This window comes from Pagrus major, chromosome 14, assembly GCF_040436345.1.
Source record: "Pagrus major chromosome 14, Pma_NU_1.0".
Taxonomy (NCBI): domain Eukaryota; kingdom Metazoa; phylum Chordata; class Actinopteri; order Spariformes; family Sparidae; genus Pagrus; species Pagrus major.
The window spans coordinates 24,495,012-24,520,485 of NC_133228.1; the positions used below are offsets into that span (position 1 = coordinate 24,495,012).

The 25,474-nt window shown below is 43.9% G+C and overlaps 1 protein-coding gene across 1 annotated transcript in view; it reads left to right on the top strand.

Annotated features, from left to right (window-relative positions):
* The window catches only part of grip1 (glutamate receptor interacting protein 1), a 65,128-nt gene that overhangs the window by 24,077 nt on the left and 15,577 nt on the right, over positions 1-25,474 (top strand). The window contains exons 2-13 of the mRNA XM_073480699.1: positions 19,290-19,370; positions 21,361-21,496; positions 22,169-22,314; positions 22,408-22,491; positions 22,582-22,657; positions 22,752-22,897; positions 22,987-23,134; positions 23,236-23,405; positions 23,712-23,849; positions 23,972-24,121; positions 24,250-24,436; positions 24,742-24,887. Of these exons, the coding sequence (XP_073336800.1) occupies positions 19,290-19,370; positions 21,361-21,496; positions 22,169-22,314; positions 22,408-22,491; positions 22,582-22,657; positions 22,752-22,897; positions 22,987-23,134; positions 23,236-23,405; positions 23,712-23,849; positions 23,972-24,121; positions 24,250-24,436; positions 24,742-24,887 (1,608 nt within the window). The remainder of the gene's footprint in view (positions 1-19,289; positions 19,371-21,360; positions 21,497-22,168; positions 22,315-22,407; positions 22,492-22,581; positions 22,658-22,751; positions 22,898-22,986; positions 23,135-23,235; positions 23,406-23,711; positions 23,850-23,971; positions 24,122-24,249; positions 24,437-24,741; positions 24,888-25,474) is intronic.

The window sequence follows — 25,474 nt, forward strand, 5'->3', positions numbered from 1 at the left end:
CATGTGTTATATAGTTTGTTGAGTTGTGTACTTACATTATCCCAAATGTTTCCAACAACATTCAAATGAAAGAAATCCACAAGTTTACTCAAGGTAACCTCGAGGAGAGAGTCAGAGAGCGAGTCTAAACAACGTGAATTCAATTTAAACTCCTCAAAAATGGTGGTTGTTTAATGGTTTAATGTGTTCAGCACCAGAAAATCACATTTGAGTGTCTGTATGTTTAAATTCAGGTCAACTCTGAGTGAAGTCAGCACTCAGCAGAGGTTCTGGTTCTGGTTCTGGTTCTGGTTCTCTCTCTCCTCTCTGTAACGTTACGTTCATGAAGTAAAGTCCATTTCCCCTCCAGCTCCAGTCAGCAGTCGACATTACAGAACAGAAACACCCGACAGTGGAGGTCACCTCCGGATCACTGCTGCAGTCAGGTTGATAAACAGGAGTGAAGATAAATCTACTTTTTAATCCCAGAAGTTACAAAGTAATCTCTGAGCTCTCCTCCCGCCGGATCAGAACAGAATCTGATGAGACTCCAGCTGTTTATTCCTCCAGAAGGACTGGATCTGCACCGACTCTCTCCTCCAGAGCTGACTGACTCTGAGCAGCTGAGCCATACAACACTCGGACAACATACATACAACACTCGGACAACATACATACAACACTCGGACAACATACATACAACAGGATTTTCCCGATAAAATAACTTCAACACAAATAACTTATCTTGTCAATCAACGCCGAGCATCTAAAGATTATTGTGTTTATAGATTGACATTAGCTTAATCAATTGATTTTGTCCTCAATGAAATGTCAGAAAATAGTCAAAGATATCAGAGAAATCACTTTACAGAGAGCTTCGTAAAACCAAACATACTGGCGAATTGGAGAGTTTTTGATTATTATCAACTGACAAACAACCCAAAGCATCTGTCACAACACTGACGATCCAATGAGGATCAACCATCAACCCAATCTGACCAAAAGACGACACACTGTGGTTTAATCAGATTGACTGCTGTGCTCTTATTCATTCTCTGTATCTCCTTTTTTTGTGCGTCTCTGGATTATTTTCACTCTTTCCTCTGCTACTTGTTTGATTTTCTGTTGAATTTACCCTCCAATGTCTCTGGAGCTTTGTGAGATTTAGAAATATTTGAGTTTTTGTGGGTGAACTCCGGTTCACAGCTCACACGTCTCCATCTGCGTCCCCCCAGAGAAATCTCCGACAGGACTCCAACTCGCCGTCCGCTAAATTGTTTACGCTGATTAAAGTGTTTGCGAGCGCTCCCAGCTGCGGGCAGATGATAAAGGATTCACTTTGGCTGCCTCCCTCGTCGCCTCAGATGCTTGTGAATGAACTGGACCAGCAGATTAACTGCACTTCACTCTGTGTTTGTGGAGAAATTCGGCTGCTTTTTTCCTGCGAGGAAACTCTGCAACACCAGCGTGAACCTTGTGTCTGTGGATTTCACATTATTTGTTTGAAACAGCATTTGTGTGTTTAGGTGCTAATAAGTGTCGCTGAGCTTTATTTTATATAAAAATGAGTGTGTGTGTGTGTGTGTGTGTGTGTGTGTGTGTGTGTGTAGCAGAGCTGCCAAGAGTCATTTCTCACAGTTACCAGCTAGCTAGCAGTGAGTGTGTGTGTGTGCTTATCACAGCGTGTGATTCTATATGAAGGCAATTTAAGGCCGGTTGACTGGCTAACCCAGACACACACACACACACACACACACACACACACACACACACTCCATTGTTCAGTGTGATTTCATTCTGTGTTTGTCTTTTGATTCAGGCGTTGATTTAACCTTGTTTGGCCTGTTTAACCTGCCTGATTGCGGCTGTATTAAACATCTTCAGTCAACATTTGTCTTAAAACATAATTCAAAAGATTTAAACGATCTCCGCTGACTGAACTTTGATGATGGACATTTTTTCTAAAGATACAAATTGAGGCAGAGAATCACAGATGCTGTCTTGTTTTTTCATTCCACGTACAGTATATATCCTCCTTACCAAAACCTGATGCCTACATTACCCACAGTGCAACTTGACAGTTTAGTCTGACATGCTAGTAGCATATTAGCACAGTTATACTCCACAACGCCCGGAAACGCTCACATCTCGTTCCCGTGTTTCCCACGCGTGTCATTCAGCGATCAGGTGGCTGCAGCCAATCAGCAACCAGCCATCAGAGCAGACAGGAGAGAATCAAGACGACAACACGACGAGCGTGATGTTCAAAATAAAGACAGTTATTATATTATACATAAAGACTGTGACCTGTTGTTATTAGATTCCTGTTCAGCTTCGCTCCCGTTGACTTTATTCTTGTTCCTTTCTCGTTATGGAAGACTGAAACTGACAAAATCTAAAAATAATAAATAAATGTAAAGTGAAAATGTCATTAAATGCACCAAAACTAACTGTAAGCATACATTAATTTATAAAATGTGATATAAATTGATAGTCCTTCTGTAAGTTGCTTCAGTATTTTTGTTCCCCACATATTTAATTTGTTTTACCATTTTTTATTCATTATATTTATTCATTTTTTAATAATGTATTTATTTATTTACATGTTTGTTTATGTATTATCTCGCAAAATGTAAAGGAAAGAAAACAGAAAAAAATACATAAATAAATAAACATAAAAATGGATAAATTATTAACTGAAATACTAAATTAAATGAGAAAGTAAATAAAAGTAAATAAGAATTGATCAATGTCACATTGTATAAATTAATGTAGGCTTACAGTTATCTTTGGTGCATTTAATGGCATATTAATTCATTTATTGAGCCATTTATTTATTTCTGTATTTATTTTTGTCCTCCATACGTCACGTGATCAATAGTTAAATTAACTTAAAGCACACAGGAATCCTAAATAAATGTCAGCGTCTAAAACACGTTTAAATCAGCAGAGTTAAACCTTTAAAACCTTCTGAGGAGACGTGAGTCACAGCACACGTCCTCAGCTGCTGTCCTTTTGATTTGTTCCAGCTTGGATCTTATTCCTGCAGTTTGGACCATCATCTCTGTCAGTAATAGCAGCATTGTACTGATCGGTTAATATCAGTACTTTGTGCTTCAGCTCCGACCTTCTGTACTCACTGAAGTTGAGCTCTCACAGGTTATTATTAACATCATTTCAGGTGCACTCGCTGAAGTTTGACCTCCAGATAAAGTGGTTTGAATCAGTGTAGAAATTCACTCCCAAACATTATGATGCCTCCAAATGTCCTTCCAGATGATTTGAAAATGAACAGAGTTGCTATTCAGTAAATATAAAATGTGATCAGGTGGAGGTCTGGTATTTTATTCAGGCTCTAAAGCCTCAACAAACATTATTTCAACACGTCCTCGTACCAGAACGACTGCAGACGTCTGATCGACTTCCAGAACAAGATGGCCGCTGCAGTTTACCAGGGACAGGACCGGACCTTCATCGTGCAGCCGCAGCTTGATTAGATTTAGACAAGAAAACTGCTAAATGACTACAGACCCAAATGACACAGAGGCAGGTTGAGCAACACAAAAAGCGATCCAAAGTCCAAAATGCAAACAACAAACGGCTACAAGAAGAAGCTACAGACAACAAAGAGAGGACACAAGGAAAAGAATAAGACGGATCGGAGAACAGAGGACGCAGGCGAAACCAACGAAGAAGCAAAAACACAGACTTGAATTCACAATGAAACGCAGGAAAACACAGAAAACGGGCGGGAAAGCAGACAAAGACAGGAAGTGGAAAGTAACATGAGGAGTAGAGATAAATCTGTGGAGACAAACGACAACGAGACGCTCGGCACAGCGTTTTATTAAATGACTTTCAGTGTCGGTGTGACGGAGAGACTCAGCCAAACTGATTCACTGAAACTTTATTTGATTTTGATCGTAAATTAAAGGCTCATTTCGGTTTATTTATTTTTCAATTTAAAATCAGTCATGACACTTTTAATAAATATGGGTGGAAATAAGCTGCTTTCTGTTTAAAACCAGCCTCGTGTTTTAGCTCAGATCAGCACAGACGTGTCTCCACCAACGATCTCCTGGTATCAGCTGTCTCCATCAGACTGATCGTATCTGGACTCTTTGTGTTTTTGCTGTTGTTGTTGTCTTTGTAATGCAAATTAGCTGCTCGCTAACTCTGCTGCACTTACTTTCAACCATCAGAAACAAACAATCAAAACAAATAAAAGGAGGTTAAAGGTGTCACTGCGACGCCTCTGGCCCCGCCTCCATCAGTGATGTCACCTCTGGTCGCCTCTGCACGCAGACAGCTGCCTCTCGGCCCGGCTGCCATGTTCTCTGCACGCTGGATGATCTCATTACATGTTGAAACATTATGATGCATAAATTTGCACATAAATGAGGTGAAGCGATGTCGACTGCTGTACAGAGTTCAGCCCGGTGCGGCTCGCAGCAGTCGAGTGCTGTGCAGCTTGTTGACTTAGAGAAAATGTGCTAATTAATGCTTTAAATAAGGATCCATTTACATAACCGGTCCTGTGTTCAACATGGAGGAGATGAAAGAGCAGCTGAAGGAGGGCCGGGCGCTCATTTAACATTTTGTTCTGGGTTTTGTTTTTGTTTAACTCTCCGTCTGATTCTAGTGAAACTGAGCAACTAACGGAGATAAAATATGTTAATGGCCACAAACATCTTTATTTTGGTCTGGTTCTGGCGGCCCGTCACAGACCGGGCACCACACCTACCTGTTTTTTTATCCGTCACCATGTGTGGATGTGTCAGACTCCGCTGGCGTCCGACACTTTAACTCGTGGTCGATGACTCGATGGTGTCGGTCTGGAGGCGGCTGCTCACTTCTGTTCACAGCCAAACGAACACGCCGACAGAAAGTGGAGCAGAATTCTGCTCAAGTTCACGTTAATTAATGTTCCGGCGTTCAGGGACCCAGAACACTTTCCCCTCGTTATTTGGATTTGATGTTTAATTAGTTCTCCTAAATTAAAGAACAGCGCCTTCATTTTATTTTACTAATTCCTCCTGAACCGCAGAGTTTAACCTTGGTGTGAAGGAGAACCTGAAGTGACTGTTCTGATGTATCTGGTTCTGTGTGGTTCTGAGTTCTCTTGTTCTACATGGTTTGGGCTGGTTCTGATTTCTGTGGTTCCAGCTGGTTTTATCTAGTTATGATATCTCTGGTTATAGCTGGTTCTAAGTTCTCTTCTTCTTGCTGACTGTACCTGGTTCTGCTCTGGGTTTTGCTGGTTTTGCTGGTTCTGATTTATCTGGTATGTCAATGATTGGGTTCATTCTGATTTCTTGGGTTCTAGCTGGTTTAACCTGGTTCTAAATATTCTTGTTCTTGTTGGTTTAACCTGGTTCTGACTTCTCTGGTTCTACACAGTTTGAGCTGGTTCTTATGTCTGTGGTTCCACATGGTTTGGGCTGGTTCTGATTGTGTTCTTTCTGTTGTAGGCTTGTGCTGATTTCTTGGTTTTAGCTGGTTAAATCTGGTTCTAAGCTCTCTTGTTCTTGTAATACCCAGCTAAAAAATGTTCTGGATGGGTTTTGCTGGTTCTTAATTATCTTGTTCTACATGTTTTGGGCTCATTCAGATTTTTGGGTTTAAACTGGTTTTGACTGGTTCTGAATTCTCTGGATCTACAAAGTGTGGGCTGGTTCTGATTTATCTGGTTCTTGCTCGTTTTTTGTTGTTTTTGATTTCTCTGGTTCTAGCGAGTAACCTGGTTCTGAATTATCTTGTTTTACATGATTTTGGTTGGTTCTGATTTATCTGGTTATTTCTTTACAATTTCTCGGGTTCTAGCTGGTTTTACTGGTTCTGAATCCTCTGATCTGGTTCTGATTTATCTGGTTCTACATGGTTTGGGCTGGTTCTTATTTCTGTGCTGTGTAGATGGTTGTACAGAGACACCAGTGGTACCAAAACCACATTGAAATGTTCTGTCCTGTTTGCTTGTTGTAATATTAGTTATCAGTTAAGACATCCGATGGAACAAGTGATTAGGTTCTGGATCAGCACTTGTCCGGGTCACAGTGTTCCTCACGTGGAGTTATTAGAAATGATGACAGAACATCAGTTGTTGTCTGTAAAGCAGAACTCGCGGGTCATCATGAGACTTCTGGAGAATCTGCAACGTGATGCTGGGTTTATTTTCTTCTTCAGAGATCCTTTATTGATTTGTTTGTGAAGAGGGTTCACTCTGGACAGATTTGAGCGACTGAACTTGAACTGAACTTTTATCTTGTGTTGTTTATTTTCTGTTGAACTCTGGGATCTTTGTTTTTGGTGAATATTATCTGAACCTTTCCGTCCGTAACAACAGTGTCAGAGCCGTCAGTGCTGACGGTCACTGAGCAGCTGTTTGAGGAAGTAACTGAATCTTTATTAAGAATTAAAGTATAAAGTGTGTCTGAGAGGTGTTTTTAAGGATTTACGAGCCACAGACAGGAAGTCAGAAAGCGTTAACAAGAGACGGACGAACATGTTGTCGGTTTGGATCTTTTCTTGAGATTAGTTGACAATAAAAATGGTCTTTAATAGAGATCCAGGTTCGGACTCCTCAGTGTGCTACAGAGTGTGAGAGGAGCCGATGATCTGAGGTGTTCAGGTCCGCTGATTACAGAGCTGTGGGTCGGTCCCATCTGGTCCTCACACACATGTAAACTCGTCAGTCTGACTGTGACTGTTGGCACTAATTAAAGGTTTACACATCCGTCCTCTGCTCTGCTGCTCCGCAACAGTGTTATTAGCACTCTGAGAGTGTGTGTGTGTGTGTGTGTGTGTGTGTGTGTGTGTGTGTGTGTGTGTGTGTGTGTGTGCGGTGTGTACTTACATAAGGAGATGTCATGGTGACTCAAACCCACGTGTTTAACTTTGGGCGGTGGGTGTTGACGTGCACACACACACACACACACACACACACACACTGTCAGTGTTATACTCTGATTTGGTTATTTTGAAAACGCTGGAGGCTGTGATGATAACCTGAGTGTGTGTGTGTGTGTGTGTGTGTGTGTGTGTGTGTGTGTGTGTGCGTGTGTGTGTGCGTGCGTGTGTGTGTGTGAACACTTCTTTCATCTCTCAAAATCACTCTTTGTACGGTGCAGGGCCGCTCTCTTCCCTCAATTATTCATCAGCCTGTTTCCATGGTAACAGCTGCAGCCGTGTGTGTGGTGTGTGTGTGTGTGTGTGTGTGTGTGTGTGTGTGTGTGTGTTGGGGGGCTGGTCGGGTTGACAGCAGTAGGACGGGCTTCATCAGCTCATTATAGTGTATTATTACATGTGATGTTCGTACAGGGCCGGTTCTGAGACCCGACACTGTAAACAGGAAGTGGTACTGCTGGAGTACAAGTACTTCAAGTATTTAGTTACATTACTTTTTCCCTTTAAATGCCGTGTTGTATTTCAGTTAATTATTCCTGAACAGCTGCTGCGGAGCTTCACTCCGACTTCTGTTCGTTTGTAATAAAACGCTCTGACTTTAGCGTTAGCTTAGCATCAAAGTGTTTTAAAATACAACCTGAGACACATGTACTACAAAACAAATCAGAACCAGGCCAAGCCATGCAGAACCAGAGTGTTGTCTGGTTCTAAAACCATGTTTTGGTTTTAGATTTAGTAGGCCCGTTCTGATTTCCAGGGTTCTAGCTGGGTTTTAAATTCTCTGGTTCTAGCCGGTTTTAGGGGGGTTCTGAATCATTTTGTTCTTGTTGGCTCTGATTTCTCTGGCTTAGTTTTGATTTCTGGGGTTCTGTCTTTTTTTTGGTTCTCCATGGTTTTGTTCTGATTTCTCTTGTTCTTGCTGGACTTTAGTTGGTTCTAATCTCAGGGGTTCTCACTGGTTCTGGTCTCTGGCTTTGGGTGGTTCTAATTTTCTTGTTGCGCATGGTTTGGGCTTATGCTGATTTCTACATTCTAGCACGTTTTAGTTGGGTCTGAATTCTCTTGTTCTTGTTGGTACTGATTTCTCTGGTTCATCTGGGGCTGGTTCCTATTTCTGAAGTTCTTGCTGGTTTTGGCTGGTTCTGATTTTGGAGTTCTAGCCTGTTTAAGGTGGTTCTTGCTGTTTTTGGCTGATTTGGGTTGGTTCTAATTTCCTTGTTTCTACATGATTTTGTTCTGATTGTCTCGTTCTTTTTGGTTTTTATTTGTTCTGATTCGTTCTGATTTTGCTGGTTTGGGCTGGTTCTGATTTCTCGGGTCTACAGGATTTTGGGCTGGGTCTGATCATCTTGTTCTTGCCTGTTTAAGTTGGTTCTGATTTCTCTGGTTCTTTATGGTGTGGACCTGTTCTGATTAGTTGAGGTTCTCACTAATTTTAAATGGTTCTGAATTCTCATGTTCTTGCTGGTTCTGGCTGATATTTTCCTGCATTTTCTCTTTAAAAACAAAAGTTTTCTTATCAGCACAAACACTGATCTGATACGTCTGATGGGCCGGTACTGACCCATGTTTTATCTTTAGAGGTGGTGTTAGCTTGTTGTTCTTGTGTTGCAGCTGCAGCAGCAGCAGCTGCAGTAGAAGTACTTGTTTAGTATTTGCAGTCGTAGTATTTTCTTGTAGCTGCTGTTGTTTCTGATGATGTTGTGATTTTAGAAAGTACTATTAGTTTTGTTGTTCTAGTACTTATTGTTGTTATTTGCGTGTTAGCAGCAGTAGCAGCACTTTTAGAAGCAGTAGCTGCTGTTGTTTTGATGATGTTGTGATTTTAGAAAGTACTATTAGTTTTGTTGTTCTAGTACTTATTGTTGTTATTTGCGTGTTAGCAGCAGTAGCAGCACTTTTAGAAGCAGTAGCTGCTGTTGTTTCTGATGATGTTGTGATTTTAGAAAGTACTATTAGTTTTGTTGTTCTAGTACTTATTGTTGTTATTTGCGTGTTAGCAGCAGTAGCAGCACTTTTAGAAACAGTAGCTGCTGTTGTTTTGATGATGTTTTGGTTTTAGATGTAGTAGATTTAGTAGTATAAACTTAGTAGTGGTAGCAGCAGCTGTAGTAGTTGGCAGGAAACTTCCCAGAAACTTCATGTTGGGTAATATAATAATAATAATAATAATAATAATAATAATAATAATATAGTTTCTTATTCAGAAGAGTTAAATCTGAGTATTCACCTCTGCCGTTAACCTTCCTGTTCTACTTCAACAGAGAGCTGATGTAAGAGGAGTTAAAAATAAGTCTCGCAGTACATAAATACAGTATTCTCCTGCTGCTCTCCTGCTGTGCTGCCGCGTTGTCTCCAGCAGGGGGCGCGATCGTCTCAGAGTGCAGCCGGTGACCTGAGCGAACAGCAGGGGGCAGCAGAGATCACAGAGAGCAGAACACCTCCGTTCACATCCGTCAGCTCAGAAACACTGAGGCAAACCTCCTTTACATAACAACATGTTATTATCATGTCAGGGGAGAGAGGGCGAGAGACACCGACTGACACTGAGAGAGAGAGAGAGGGCGAGAGACACCGACCGACACTGAGAGAGAGAGAGAGAGAGAGGGCAAGAGACACCGACCGACACAGAGAGAGAGAGAGAGAGAGAGGGCAAGAGACACCGACTGACACTGAGAGAGAGAGAGAGAGAGGGCAAGAGACACCGACCGACACAGAGAGAGAGAGAGAGAGAGAGGGCAAGAGACACCGACCGACACAGAGAGAGAGAGAGAGAGAGAGAGGGCGAGAGACACCGACCGACACTGAGAGAGAGAGAGGGCGAGAGACACCGACCGACACTGAGAGAGAGAGAGAGAGACACTGACCGACACTGAGAGAGAGAGAGAGAGACACTGACCGACACTGAGAGAGAGGGCGAGAGACACCGACCGACACTGAGAGAGAGAGAGAGAGACACTGACCGACACTGAGAGAGAGAGAGAGAGGGCGAGAGACACGACCGACACTGAGAGAGAGGGCGAGAGACACCGACCGACACTGAGAGAGAGAGAGAGAGACACTGACCGACACTGAGAGAGAGAGAGAGAGACACTGACCGACACTGAGAGAGAGAGAGAGAGGGCGAGAGACACGACCGACACTGAGAGAGAGAGAGAGAGGGCGAGAGACACGACCGACACTGAGAGAGAGAGAGAGAGAGGGCGAGAGACACCGACCGACACTGAGAGAGAGAGAGAGAGAGAGAGAGGGCGAGAGACACTGACCGACACTGAGAGAGAGAGAGGGCGAGAGACACCGACCGACACTGAGAGAGGGCGAGAGAGACACTGACCGACACTGAGAGAGAGAGAGGGCGAGAGACACCGACCGACACTGAGAGAGAGAGAGAGGGCGAGAGACACCGAACGACACTGAGAGAGAGAGAGAGAGAGAGAGAGGGGGCGAGAGACACAGAGAGAGAGCTGTGTTTGATTTGTGCATGTTGACCTGCATTTTGCTGCTGTTATGGTAATATCACTGTTAATACCTTTAATACACACACACACACACGCACGCACACACACACACACACACACACACACACACACGCACACACACACACACACACACACACACACACACACACACACACACGCACACACACACTGCGACACTAATCCCGTGTAATCTGCTGCTGGGACACTGACCCACATGTCTGACCGCTTCACTACCTGCTGGACCAGGACACGCCCTCCTCCACTGACAGCCAATGACATCGCACAGAACACGACAGCTCTTTTCTTATTGGTTCACACGCTGTCAGGAAAAAGTACTTTAAAACTGTTGCAAATATTAGTACACATACTAACACTGTGATACAACCGAGTGAGGTTCAGTAAAGTGTATTAATACTCGTACTACTACTCAACTTACTCATTCATAATGCAGTAGTACTGCGTGTACTGAGTGATCTCAACTCAAGCTAGCACTGAAATGATACTATGTAGTTATGTAGTAGTACTGTGTTAAAATGTATTAGTTCCTAATTGTACCAGGATTGTGTACTAGTACACAGTAAAGTAGTTATAATGCAGACTGAAGTAAAGGGTCACTTCAACCAAAATGTTGACCCTGATGATGTTTTGGTACCGTAGTACTGTACTACTCATACTAGTACTCATTGAAAGCAGTAAAGCGGTTAATAAAATACTGTAGTACTCACTTTCAGAAGTGAATTGACGATTTTTACATGTGAGAATAAAATAATGCCCCACATTAGAAGTTACTGTTGCTTCGTCACATGTGGATTTAAAAACCTGGTACTGCACCGGTCAGTACTTCACCGGTCGGTACTTCACCGGTCAGTACTGCAGTGGTTTTAAAAAGCGTTCTGTCAGAACCAGAACCCAAATGATACTTTACTGTCAGCTGACTCACAGATCACATCTGATCCACTGGTATCACAATAATACCAGCAGGTAGTATCGGCTCTTGTACTCATGAGAATAAACCAGTGATACAGTTTGTATTTAGTAGTATTCTGGCTGTTGTACACTGTTACTAGAACTACTGTAATATTAAACTAATGAGTACCTTTGGGAGGACGTGTTTACTGCATCAGTGAAGTATTATCTGTTCTCTCAGTACTCTGCTCTTTACATGAGGCTCTCTGGAGGAGGTTTCTTTGTCACATCTCAGAGATACAACCCATTATGTCATAGTGATGTCATCAGGGGTTATCTGAAAACAAAACGTACTGAGTTGCATCATGGGAAATGTAGTATTCAGTGTTTTTGGAGTTTGATCAACAGTGGAGAGTAAAGGGCAGGATTTATACTACTTCTATAACATACTGTTACTTCTTAGAGTATATCAGTACTCGAGTAGCACATGTACTGTGTACTCTGGCTGTAAAACAGTAGTACTTGTGTGTTGTTGTGGTTTCCGGAGAAACATATTATGGGATGCAGTCTCCTTCTTTTCTACCTTCATTTCATCCTTCCCTCCCTCCTTCCCTCCGTCCTTTCCCCTTTCTTTCACGTTCTTCCTTAAGTATTTATTTCCTTTCTTCATTCATTTGTTTCCTCATTTTTCAATTTTCTTCTTATTTCTTTCCTCCTTTCCTGCTTTCATATAATCCTTTCACCCTTTTATTCTTCCTTCCTTCCTTCCTTCCTTCCCTCCTTCCTTCCCTCCTTCCTTTCCTCTTTCCTTCCTTCCTTCCTTCCCTCCTTCCTTCCCTCCTTCCTTTCCTTGCATTGTCTTTAATTCGTATTTCCATCCTTCTTTAATTTGCGTCTTTTCTCCTTTTCCTTCTGTTATTCAATCCTTCCCTCCATCCGTTCCTCCTTACTTCTCTTTTCATGCTCTTACTTTTGTTTTTATTTCCTTTTTTCTCGTCTTTCCCTCCATTTCTCCCCACTCCTCCTTTCATTTCTATCTTTTATATTTCTTTCCGCCCAGATTTTTCGTCTTTTCTCCTCCCTGAATTATTCCTTTGCTCCTGTTTTTTTCACCACCATATGTTCATCCTGTTACAGTATCTCGACCAAGTGCATTATCCCTCCTCCTCCTCCTCCTGTTTGTTTCCTTCATCCCTCCATCCAGCTGCACAGACACATTATAAACCAGCTGGGGGATACAGCCGCCTCCCTCTGCCTCTCCATCATCCCTCCATCATCCCCCTCCTCCTCCTCCTCTTCATCCTCCCATCTGCGCAGACTCTGCCTCCCCCCTCCCCCCTCCCTGCCTCCCTGCCTCCCTCCTCCTCCGCCGCCTCATTTTATGGAGGAGCTTCACATCTGCAGCGCTCCCTCTCTCCCTCTCTCTCGTTCGCCCGAGCCTCAGGAAGCGTCTCCATGATGATGGTTTGTGTCTGAGACGCTCGTCCGTCACTCGCGTCGCTCTCGCAGAGGAAGAGGAGGAGGAAGAGGAAGAGGAGGAGGAGGAGGAGGAAGAAGAGGAGGAGTAGGAGGTGTAGTTTGTGGCGGCTGCATCTGCATGGCGCTGGGGGGGAGGCGACGCTCGGCTCGGCTTCACCATGATCGCCGTGTCGTTTAAATGTCGCTGCCAGATCCTGCGCAGAGTGAACAAAGGTAGAGAGACACACTGGAGAGAGAGACTGTGTGTGTGTGTGTGTGTGTGTGTGTGTGTGTGTGAGATGGAGGGATAAGCATGTCTGCATATGTAACATACGTGTGTGTGTGTGTGTGTGTCGTGTGGTGTAAACTGCTGACATTGAAAAGAGAGAGAGCTGGTTGTGTACGACCAAAGCCAGCTGTGTGTGTGTGTGTGTGTGTGTGTGTGTGTGTGTGTGTGGGGCATTGAAAATGATCTCCAGATGGATCCATTCAGTCGATCGCTGCAGGTTGCTTTCTCGGGCGAGAGACCTTCAGAGTGAGTGTGAGCAGGAGAGAGAGAGAGAGGGAGGGAGGAAGCATTGCATCTTATTTTCATGAATGTAATATTCATGGTGTGTATTAACAGGGGAGAGCGAGAACAGAGGAGAAAGGAGGGCACAAACAGAGAGGGAGTGTGTGTGTGTGTGTGTGTCTGTGTGTGTGTGTGTGTGCAGGATGTGATTTCTCTGTGATGCAGTTTGAAGCTTCAGGTGTTTGTTTTCTCCTTTTGAAATAATTTAAAGTCTGATGGAAGATGAAGTATTTACATTGTTGTTTTAAAGTAGCAGAAATACTCTGAATACTCTGTTACAAGTAGAGAGCAGATGAAGACGCGTCGTCAGAGGGAACGTGTAGATGCACAGGAACATGGGCAGATAGACAGAGAAAGGTAAGAAAACTTAGAGGTGTGTGAAACTACAGAAGCAGGTCTAGTAAATGTTACCAGCAGATGATGCAGAGGTGCAGTCTGTAGTCCTGAAACCCAGAGATCAGTTAGCATGTTAGCATGTTAGCACATCCTGTTCCCTCACCTCAAAGTCTGAGAGTTTGTTGAATGTTATTTCAGTTGAATGTGTGAAATAAGGCTGAAGACATAAAATCCATCATTAAATGTCCACAGTTTAATTATAAAGCTCTTCATGTGTTAAAAACTGTTAGCGGTTGCTAACAAGTGTCTAAATGAGACTACAGAGGTTGTCGGGGACATTAAACATCCTCACAGCGAACACGGAGACTCATCTGCTCACTAGTCCGTCTTTACAGGCCACTTTAGTTACACACTGTTCTCACTCTGACTTTACAACTCGTACATTGATCAGTTTATAGAAAACCTGGATAGTAATTGTGCAGTAAGACGCTCAGTGGTGGAGACGTTTAAGTCATGTGACCGTGATGTCGTCTGTTTGTAGCCTAGCATTAGCTTTTTACTGCTACACATTTAATTAAGTGGAGTTCATCTGTGGAGATTATCTTGATGAACAAAACCTGGAAGAATCATAAACTCGAGATTATTTTCTGCAATGATCCAAAATGTAGTTCAATAATCCCACAGAGGGAACCAGAGTGATGCTACCTTCAGGGTTAGCTACAATAATACGTCATCGCTACACCGCTCTGTATGTCATATGATTATAAGATACTTATTGGAAGAAGAGCCTGACAGAGATATGGGATCAACTCAGGCTGTCACATATCAGCTGTTCTCCTCCGACAGCACTGTGGTGTTAGCTAGCTAGCTAGTTACTGCATCTTCTTCTTCTTCAGCTTTGTGGAGGTCTGCAACAAGCCTGTGATGCGGCAAGAAACAAAAGAAAATCATTACCACTATTTTAATATTTCATGTTTAAATATCACTGTTATTATCAGTATTGTTATATCGGGACAGCCCTCATATCAACATGTATATTGTCATTTCTTTTTTAAATAATAAACGTATTATTATATCTGTTCTTATCATAATATCAGACAAATAATGCTGTTAAATATTTAAATAATCACAGTGAGAAAAAAGAAAGTTTTAGTCGGATTAAGTATGTTAGAGCTCTTTTTTGGATAATTACAAAAAACTCCTCTTTTAATTTATTAAAATGTCTTAATTGTCGCCGCAGGTCCTGTTAGACCTTTAAAACAAACTCCTACGCATCCCAGCATCAAGTCTTCGCTCTAACGTGACCGTGCTGCACTAATAAAGGCATGTGAATAATTAAAAAGAGTTTACTTGTGATTTTTATATCAGCAGAAATGTGCATTTTATCGAACAACACGGATGACGTGTCGATATTACGGAGCACAATACAATACAAACAGGAAGTGTGGTGCAGAAACATGAGGGTGAAGATGAGGTCAGCTGACAGCAGAGACACTTCGTTACTGTCTCATGTTGGAGTCGACCTTCATCAGGGTCCATTTCCTGTCAGTAACGATCCCGTCTCACCCAGGAGCTTCACTCCTGTCTGTCTGTGGACGCAGAGTGACGTCAGGTGTTCCTCTGTTTATCACACAAACCTTCAGGATGGAAAAAGAGAGGAAGTGATTCACTTTGTCCCAAAACGACTGAATGTCTGGACAATATCAAAATATTTGGCTCATTACTCCACAATGAATAGTTTATTTTATATAATTAATGAGTCTTTATAGTTTTGTAATGATACAGTCTTCTGCTGCATAATGACAAATGAATCAGTTGATCCCAGTTCACTTAGTTTTCTTCTTAAACTATCGAATGTTTCCAACAAAAATCTGTTCAGGTCAATTAACTGATGGAAAGATTGAGCTAATCTTAATTACTTGACATGCTGTTGTACTGAATTCTCTAACAATGGAGCACGTCGTGTCAGATGATCGTGTGTTTCTACGTGAGAATAAGTCATTTCAGTTGTCAGATCAGTGTAATGATGCAGTGTTGTGCTCTGTATGAGATATTAATGTGTGTTTTGGTGAGGAGACCTCTGCTGTTGAAGGTCAGACGGACCTAAATATTAACGAGGCGTGTTCGGTCCAGTCGTGCTGCAGGAGCTTTAGTTGCTTTTTCTTTGTTCTGTACTTAAGATTTGCTGCTTTTTCTTCTCTTACATTGTAGTAAATTTAATGTTTCGGGGTTTTAAACTGTTGGTAGCACAAAAAACGTATTTGATAAATAACACGTGTAATATAATATATAACAACAAAAGTATAAGAATCAGTTTGCATTTAGAGGTTTACTGAAGCAAAAGCACAATTTTTTAAGCATTTTTTTGCAAAAAATATCACATTTTCATCATAACAGAGTATCTGATCTGTTAGACCAATCAATTCATCAGTTACATTAAATCACAGATGAATAAATCCCAAATATATCTAAGAATTAATCACGTACTGAACAGCAGCAGTCCTGCAGAGCTTTATCAAACACTTTATTATCTTTAACCTCTTTAACGTCCCTGCAGCTGAGCAGCATCACATCCACCGTCAGCTCAGTGTGAACAGAGCAAAGTTCAGTCATCACAGAGATGAAGAGGAGCTCGTGTCTTGTTAGCAGGAGCTTCTTAAACATCTGCAGTTGTCACAGCTGCAGCTTCACTTTTAGACGTGTGTGTGTGTTTTAGAGGTGTTGATTAAGATTCATTCACTTTATCGTTTTACAACAGGGATGTGTAACCAGGTGACGTTTGTCGTTCCCATGCAACTAGTGTGGAAGCTGAGATCAGAGAGAGCCAAGTGCTGGTTCTGGGCTGGTGCGAGTGCTGGTTCAGAGTCACATCATACAGTCACTGTATACGTCTCCAGTTTCCCAGCATTGTTAGGAACAACTGTGACGGACGACATCGACATCGCCATCAAAACATGACCCGTCCTCCGATCACCGCTGCTTCGATTTGGACGAGACTCCGGGTGTTTATTCCTCCAGGAGGTCTGGATCTGTACCCGACCCTCTCTCTCTCTCGTCTGTTCCCATTTCCACAGACTGACTTTATGTGATGTTGATTCCCGGGAACATTAAAGTCAAGTCAGTTTGATTCACACGGCGCCAAATCACAAGAATCACTTTTCCTGTCGAGCGTGTCTAGACGACTCTCTTTAAGCACTTGACGATCGTGGGCGAGGGCTAAAAAATGAACAATCAGCTCCTTGGTTTTGTTGATGTCATCGTAATAAGAGTATAAAAATTAAAAATGGGTCATCAGTGCCTCACCAGCCCTCTGTGGATAGAAAATATACAAATTAAAACCCTTTGACTGAAGTAAATGATCTGACTCCTGCTGTGTGACCTTGTTTTCAAACAATCGTAGCTCGATAATACGAGCTCAGGTTATTTATGTGTTATATAACGTGCCACAGTGTTTAGTGTGTAGTGTTGATGTACTGTAGCTGAGACTGGAAGAGAGCGACGCTGCTGCTGTCCTACATGTGGAGGAGGACGCTTTCATCTTCACTTAGCTATGGTGTGTGTGTGTGTGTGTGTGTGTGTGTGTGTGTGTGTGTGTGTGTGTTTTCACGGTCTCATTGTGTTTCTGAGCTCAGCTGCTGGAACCAAACAGCAGAGAAACAGGACCGAGCAGATCTAGAGCAGATTAGAAGAGACCAGAACCAAATCAAATAGAAACCAAACGGACGACCCGAAATAGAAAAAAACAACACGACGCTGAAAATGTGATGAAATAAAAAAAAACAGAAGAGACGAATTTGATTGAGACAGAACGAAGTGATCGTCGTCTGATGTTTCCTCAGAGAGCTGCGACTCGTGGTTATTTATACGAGCAGTGATCTTTTTTGATTCATCGATTTGATTTGTTTCCTCGAGCTCGCGAGTTATTTATGTCTTTATCACAGAATATCAAATGTTAATCTGAGATAAATTAATCCGATCTCGTGAGAAAACAAAAGGTTGTTCCCTCTTATTACTTACAGCTTAATGTTTAACAGATCAGCTGTGTGACGGCAGCGTACAGGCCGTCCTGACCAGTGTAGCACGCAACTGATTTAAGCTGATCATGTCTCAATTCATAAGAAGTTCGTGTGGTTTGCTTGAATCTCCGTGTGCAGGCCGTGTGTCTGGTCCACTCTCATGAATCTTATGAAGTCGTTTTCTTGTGATTAATTTATCTCGTTATCTCGGGAACACAACAGTTGTTATCTGGTGATGATGACATAAACAAAAGGTTCGTTTTGGGTGTTTTGTTGGATAAAAGAAGCAACTTGAAGGCGTCACTTTGGGCTCTGGGAGATTGTGATGTGCATTTTTTGATATTTCATAGACTGAATGATTAATTTATATGTTGTGAAAATTAATCAGCAGATTGTTCGATGATAAAAACTATAAAAAGTTTGTGTATCAGCTGTGAAATGAGGATATTTTGGGTTTTATTCGTCCAGTCATCTCATTAACGCTCCTCTCTAATCAAATCTCTAAATGATCTGATGTCATGGTTCATGGCTCAGCTCCGCCTCTGCTCTCTCATCTCTGCAGTGACATCATCGGGGGTCTCCCAATGGACTGCCCAGATTGGTCCAAACTTAGATAGACCACTGTGTTCTCCACTGGGATTGGCTGCTGTACTGATGAGGTCACCTCTCTCTGGCAGTAGTTTCTTTATTCATGAGAACAGGCTGACTTGACAGACCTCTCAGCAGCAGCGTTAGAGAGCAAACCAGACAGTTTACTGGTCAGTCAAAGTCTTTTCAGAGCTTCGTGAGATGCTAACAGGTAGCATCATCTGAAGCAGAGGACGCTAACGGGCTCGTTCACTGGCTGGTGAGGCCGGGAGGCTTTAAATGGGATGATTACAGGAGCACAGCTGTGTTTTAAATGAGTTTTCTCTGAGATGTATTTCTGTGGTCGAAGCTCTGGGATGTCTGATGATGATGGTGAGTACAGATGCATCATGGGAGCCTGTCAGTGACATTTCACTTTTACACCGATCAGATGATGTAACTTGTTGTGAGGTGTCTGCCTGCGTTCGTCTGTGAACTCAGAGGTCCTGATATGTTTCGGACATTTACAACTGCTTCAGTACCAGTTAAAGGAATCTGGTCGATGTTTGGACCGAGCTGGAAGCCCTGGTCGAACCTCTAGAACCAGTTAAAAGAGCTGGTAGAAATTCAGAATCTACTAGATGGGCTGGTTGAGCTTCAGAACCAGTTCGAGCAACTGGTTTGTGTCTGAAACCAGTTAGAGAAACTGGTAGAGCTTCGGAGCTGGGTATAGATCTGGTGAAGGCCTGGACTCAGTTGGTGGATGTGGAGGAGCTTCAGAACCAGTTAGAGGTCCTGTTAGAGCTTCTGAACTAGATAGAGAAATTGGTAAAGGGCTGGTACCAGTTACAGGAAGTGATGGAGGTTCAGAGCTCCATACAGGAACCAGTAACAACTCAAAACCAGTTGAATTGGTAGAGCTTCACAATCACTTACATGAGCGGGCCTGGGAACCACTGAGAGAAACTGAGGTTTGGAACCAGTACCAGGAAATGGTTACGCTCCAGAACCAGTTAAAGGAACTGGGAGAAGTTTTGAGCGAATCGAGCCAACGTGTGTTTCTTTGTGTTTCAGATGAGGGGCCGTACACCAAACACCCCGCCGGGTCGAGACCTCCAGATGGAGCGCTGGCCATCAGGAGGCAGAGTATACCAGGTAACACAACAACAGGTGTTTACGATGTCATCATGGTCGGGTTCTTTTTGTTCTGTGTGATCTCCTCTATCCATCCCCTTCTGCTCTCTTCGGTTCTGCTCCGTGTGATTCTTCCAGCAGAGCTAATGAGCCCAGATGAAGACAACAGATCTGAAAATAGAGCACAAACGTTAGCTGATGCTTTTCTCCGTGTGACCTGCAGGAAGATGCTTGCAGTCGCAGTTTATCTCCTCCCACCTGGAGCTGGTGGCCTACTTGCAACTTGTATCAGAGTGGCGCAATCAGAATTGTCCAACAAGTAAACGTGACATCTGTGACCTGGATCAGCTGTCAGAACAATGTCGGTGATCGTAGAGACGCTGATGGACAGCTGCTGAATAAAAAGATCTGGTGCAGACAATAAGATCTGTTCGCGTTCTGGAGCCAGTAAAAAGAAAAGATTGAGGTTTGGAAACAATTAGAAGAGCTGTTGGTGCTTCTGAACCAGAGATCCAGATCCAGTTGAGGAACCAGGTAGAGCTTCAGAACTAGTTAGAGGAACTAGTAGAGCTTTAAAACCAGTTCGATGGTCTGATGGAGCTTTAAATCCAGTTGACAGAGCTAAAAATTCACTCAAAGAAACTGGTAGATCTGAACCCATCAGAACAACTGATACAGCTTCTGAACAGGTTAGTGGAACTTGTAGATGTTCTGAAGGATTCCTAAAGCTGTAGAACCAGTTACAGGAACTGGTAGAACCTCAGAACCAGTAAGAGGAACAGAACTAGTGGAGTTCACAACCACTGTGGGAAACTGGTAGAGGCTTGAAACCAGTCAAAGTAACTGGTCAGGTGTAGAGGACCGGTTTTTGAGCCACTTTTGCAGATGTTCAGACCCATTTAGAGGATCTGTTGGAACTTCAGAACCAGTTAGAGGAACTGGTGGAGGTCCAGAACAAGTTGGTTGGGCTGGTTGAGCTTTAAAACCACTTGGAACCAGATGAATGGAGCTTTAAATTCACTGGAGGAAACTGGTACATCTGATCTTTACAGCCCATTAGAGCAACTGGTACCGCTTCTGAGCAGGTGAGGGGAACTGGTCGAGCTTCAGAACCAGTTTCAGGAACCAGTCATTTGACTTGTTGGTCCCACAGAGCTTCAGAAAGCAGCCATTGGTGTTTCAAACCACGTCAACAGAAGCTAAACTAGCGACCGTCCTGGCAGCAGGATTAAAACTTGCTGACAGACTCGATGTTCTGCTGCAGCAATTATTCAGTCTGAGGAGAAGCTGTTTCAGATTTATAGTAAAATCTGCAGCTCTAACAAACTCTTTCCCTCTGAGAGAAGCTTTGCTGTAATTCAGCGTCTTACCATCTGAAGTTAACACTTTCTTGTGAAGTAACGTTTCCAAAAGTTTCTCCCGCCGCAGCAGGAAACTGGTTCTTCTAACATTTGATCAGAATAGAAGATTTTTCGGGGTTTGAGTCGGAGCTGATGTTTAAAAAAAAGGACACTGACGCTCTTTGTAAAGCTTCTTTGGAGGAGCAAGGACGAGAAGACAATGATGGTCACTGCCAAAGATCAGATGTCTTAATCCTGCCTGGATGAAAGAGGGTGAAGTCGTGCCTGATTAATATTAAAATACAACACTTAAATGAAATCCTGCTTTCTGTTTTATCACCTGAGGACCGCTCACATCACACTGTAGCAGGTCTGCTCTGAAATATCTCTCTCCCTCTCTTTCCTACTCTCCTGGTGTTAAATATTTCAGGCATTTGATGAAATATAGATGGGCGACAGAATAGACGATGACTTCACTTCTCTCCTCTTCCAGATTATTATTTTATTTCTCTGTGCTGTGAGGGAGTTAGGGGAGAGGACTCTGAAGTCACAGCGCAGAGAAATAAACCTGGAGGAGATAAAGGAGGTTAGACGTGCAGTGAAATCATTTTATGGGGGAGAAGGAGCGTCGGGCCGCTCACCTGTTGTTGTTGTTGTTGTGTGCCACGTAGACGAGTTTCGAGGCTGCTCGGTGGTGGAGCTGATGAAGAAGGAGGGCACAACGCTCGGACTGACGGTTTCAGGAGGCATCGACAAAGATGGGAAGCCCCGGGTTTCAAACCTGCGACAGGGAGGCATCGCTGCCAGGTAACACATCACTCTACCTGAGCTCTTATTATAATCCTTCAGTTTATTATGTTCTGATCTGCTCTAATCTGCTCTAATCTGCTCCGTCTCTTCAATTTAAAATCATGTTCAATGTGTTTTAAACTTCTGAACAGACAGTTATTGTGACTTTCAGCCGCTTAGCGACGAAATTAAAGGAACAGGTCACCGAAAAACCTAAATCCAGTCATCATCTCCTCCTGATGATATAAAGTCAGGCTCAGCCATCATCTCCTCCTGATGATATAAAGTCAGGCTCAGTCATCATCTCCTCCTGATGATATAAAGTCAGGCTCAGCCATCATCTCCTCCTGATGATATAAAGTCAGGCTCAGTCTCGTAGTCCACAGAACATTTCTGGAGCTTCACAGTAAAACAGAGTTGCAGCGTTCTGCTGAACAACTGAAGCAGCTGGAGATGATTTAAAACTGAATAAACAACAACAACTAAAAAACATGTCTGCAGAAGCCCCGAGATCCTAAATCTAAAAGTGTCAGCGTGCACGCCGTCTGAAGTGGGTGCACAAACTCCACCGTGTGTCGAGGTCACGACCGCCTGCTTCACTATAACAAAGTTTACTTAATTAAATTGAAGTACGAGCTGATGTTTTTTGTTTTTGTTAATAAAAATTGACCTGATGTTTTGTTTGTGCAGGAGCGACCAGCTGAACGTTGGCGACTACATCCGCGCCGTGAACGGCATCAACCTGGCCAAGTTCAGACACGATGAGATCATCAGTCTACTGAAGAACGTCGGTGAGCGAGTCGTACTGGAGGTCGAGTACGAGCTGCCGCCCGTCTGTAAGTACTGACCGCAGAGATGATGTAAGAGTGTATTCAGTGTGTTGGTGGAGGTCAGAGGTCGTGCTGACGTGTTGGTGTTCTGTGTTGCAGCGGTGCAGGGGTCAGGGGTCATGTTCAAGAACGTAGAAGTCACGCTGCACAAAGAAGGAAACAGCTTCGGCTTCGTCATCAGAGGTGAGAGGAGCTCAGTGTGTGTGTGTGTGTGTGTGTGTGTGTGTGTGTGTGTGTTAAATATAGATACCTGACGTGACTGTGTGTGTTCAGGTGGGACTCATGAAGACAGGAACAAGTCTCGCCCCATCGTCATAACAACCATCAGGCCGGGCGGTCCGGCTGACAGGTGAGTGACCTCTGCCCCGGCTGTCTGTCTGAAGGGTTTCTGTCCCTCGAGGGCCTCTGTAGAAACTGTCCCCTCTGTGTCTCTCTCACTTCAGAGAAGGAACCGTCAAGCCGGGCGATCGGTTGCTAAGTATCGACGGGATTCGTCTCCATGGCAGCACCCTGTCAGAGGCCATGAGCATCCTGAAGCAGTGCGGGCAGGAAGCCACGCTGCTGATCGAGTACGACGTCTCGGTCATGGGTCAGTTCAGTGCTCTCTTTAATGTCGGTACTTGGAGTTTAAGCTGCGTCACCGCCGACTGAAACGCTAACTTTGATGCCCTCTCTCAGATTCTGTTGCCACGGCGTCAGGGCCGCTGCTGGTGGAGGTTGCCAAGGCGACAGGCTCCAGTCTGGGCGTGGCTCTGTCCACCTCCATGTTCTGCAGCAAGCAGGTCATCATCATCGACAAGGTCAAACCAGCCAGCATAGCAGACAGGTACCTGACCTCTGACCTCTGACCCATAACCACAAAGTCTGTTAGCCTGTCGGTGTGGAACTGATGTGTGTGTGTGTGTGTGTGTGTGTGTGTGTGTGTAGGTGTGGTGCTCTCCATGCAGGAGATCACATCCTGTCAGTTGATGGGAAGTCGATGGAGTTTTGTTCTCTGGCTGAAGCCACTCAGCTTCTCTCCGCCTCCTGTCAGACCGTCCGCATGGAGATCCTGCCACAACACCAGGCCCGACCGGCCCTGAACGCACCGCAGCACGGTATACAAACACACACACGCACACACACACATCAGGTTGGACTGGACCTGAACGCACCGCAGCATGGTTTCCTGTATGATGACACACACCATGCGTCGACGTTTCAACAGGACAACAAATGATGTTAAAATAAAGAACACACATAAAAGATTACATGAATAAGATGTAATCTTTTATAAAGCTGCCTCCTGACCTCTGACCTCTGACCTCTGACCTTTCCTCCTGTCTTAACCTGGACACCCTCCTCTGTGTGTGTGTGTGTGTGTGCGCGCGTGTGTGTGTGTGTGTGTGTGTGCGTGCGTACAGTCAAGGTGCAGCGTAGTCCCCGCCCCCTCCCCTGGGAAACCGGCGGCTCCGCCCCCATCCTCCCCCCCTACCACTACAACACGTACCACCCCGACCAATCAGCTGCCAGATCGCACAACCGCCATACAAACAACCCTCGTACGTCCTCCTCTCTCTCTCTCTCTCTCTCTCTCGCCCTGCAGTGTGTTTAGTTTTGAGAGAGAGACCTCCGCTCAGCATCACCTGCCTCTCTCTCTCTCTCTCTCTCTCTCTCTCCTCAGCTCTCAGCCACTCGTTCTCTCCCGGCTCCATGTCGGCCTATAGTCTCTCGTCCCTGAACATGAGCACCCTGCCCAGGAACATGTATCCCACGAGTCCCCGGGGCACGCTGATGAGGAGGAAGGCCAAGAAGAAGGACTTCAAGAGTTCCTGTGAGTCGAAACACAAAGAAATAGAAACACTAACTGGAAGAAAGCAACACCTCAGTTTTCTTTAAACCGTCTCTCTTCTTCTTCTTCTTCTTCTTCTTCTTCTTCTTCTTCTTCTTCTTCTCCGTCAGTGTCTCTTGCGTCCAGCACGGTCGGTCTTGCCGGTCAGGTTGTTCACACGGAAACCACGGAGGTGGCGTTGCTAGGCGACGGCATCATGGGGTTCGGCCTGCAGCTGCAGGGCGGAGTCTTCGCTACGGAAACGCTCTCCTCGCCGCCGCTCATAGCGTACATCGACCCCGACAGCCCGGCCGAGAGGTAATGACACACGATAACACTGTAACTGATGATGATGCGCTTTGTTTACTGTATATTTTTATATTTTGTTTTGTTTATACACAGAAAATGCAGCTTGAAGGGCTTTAAAGACAATTTAGACATATTTAAAGTATAAATATACATTTTAACAGAAGTCCACGATAAATTAAAAGATATTTGACTGTTTATTAGGTTGAAATAATAAATTAAAAGCAGAAATGACATTATTTTAAGAAAGCCTGACCTCTGTCGTCTGTGTGTGTGCGTGCGTGCGTGTGTGTGTGTGTGTGTGTGTGTGTGTGTAGGTGTGGTATCCTGCAGATCGGCGACAGGATTTTGTCCATAAATGGAGTTCCTACTGAAGACTCGACTCTGGAGGAAACCAATCAGCTGCTCAGAGACTCGTCCATCACCGCTCAGCTCACACTGGAGATCGAGTTCGATGTGGCCGGTACGTACACACACACACACACACACACACACACACACACACACACACACACACACACACACAGAGTTATTTTCCTTATCAACAGAGGAAGACATCGCTGGCTGCTGACTGCCGACATTAATCCTGGAAGGTGGTCCCAGCTGTTGTCCTGCTGCTTCCTGTCCAATATTCGGTTCATTTGCTCCATAAATCTGTTCGTTTGGATCTTCTAAGAATCAGGAATGATTGCTAACATTACTGCGTTACAAATGCAAGGTGCTGATTGGTCAAACAGCCAAATTAACCGCTGAGAGACATCTCTGCAGGGCGGAGGACACGATCAGGAGCTGTATGAGTCCACACATCTATGCAGCTGGTTTAATAGAAATGAATTAAAACAGGTCAGGTGTCCTTTTGTCAGACTTTCTTCTTCTTATTGTTTCGTTTTCATCCAAAGTCATTAATTAAGTTTGAGTCTCGTTTCCAGCTTGATAAATCGGCCGCCAACAATATATTTTGTCTGCTGCTGTGAGCCAAACCAGCCGTCTGGCGTCTGTTGTCCTGTTTTGGCTCATTGTTTGCGTTTCATTCTTCTTCTGTGGTGTCTC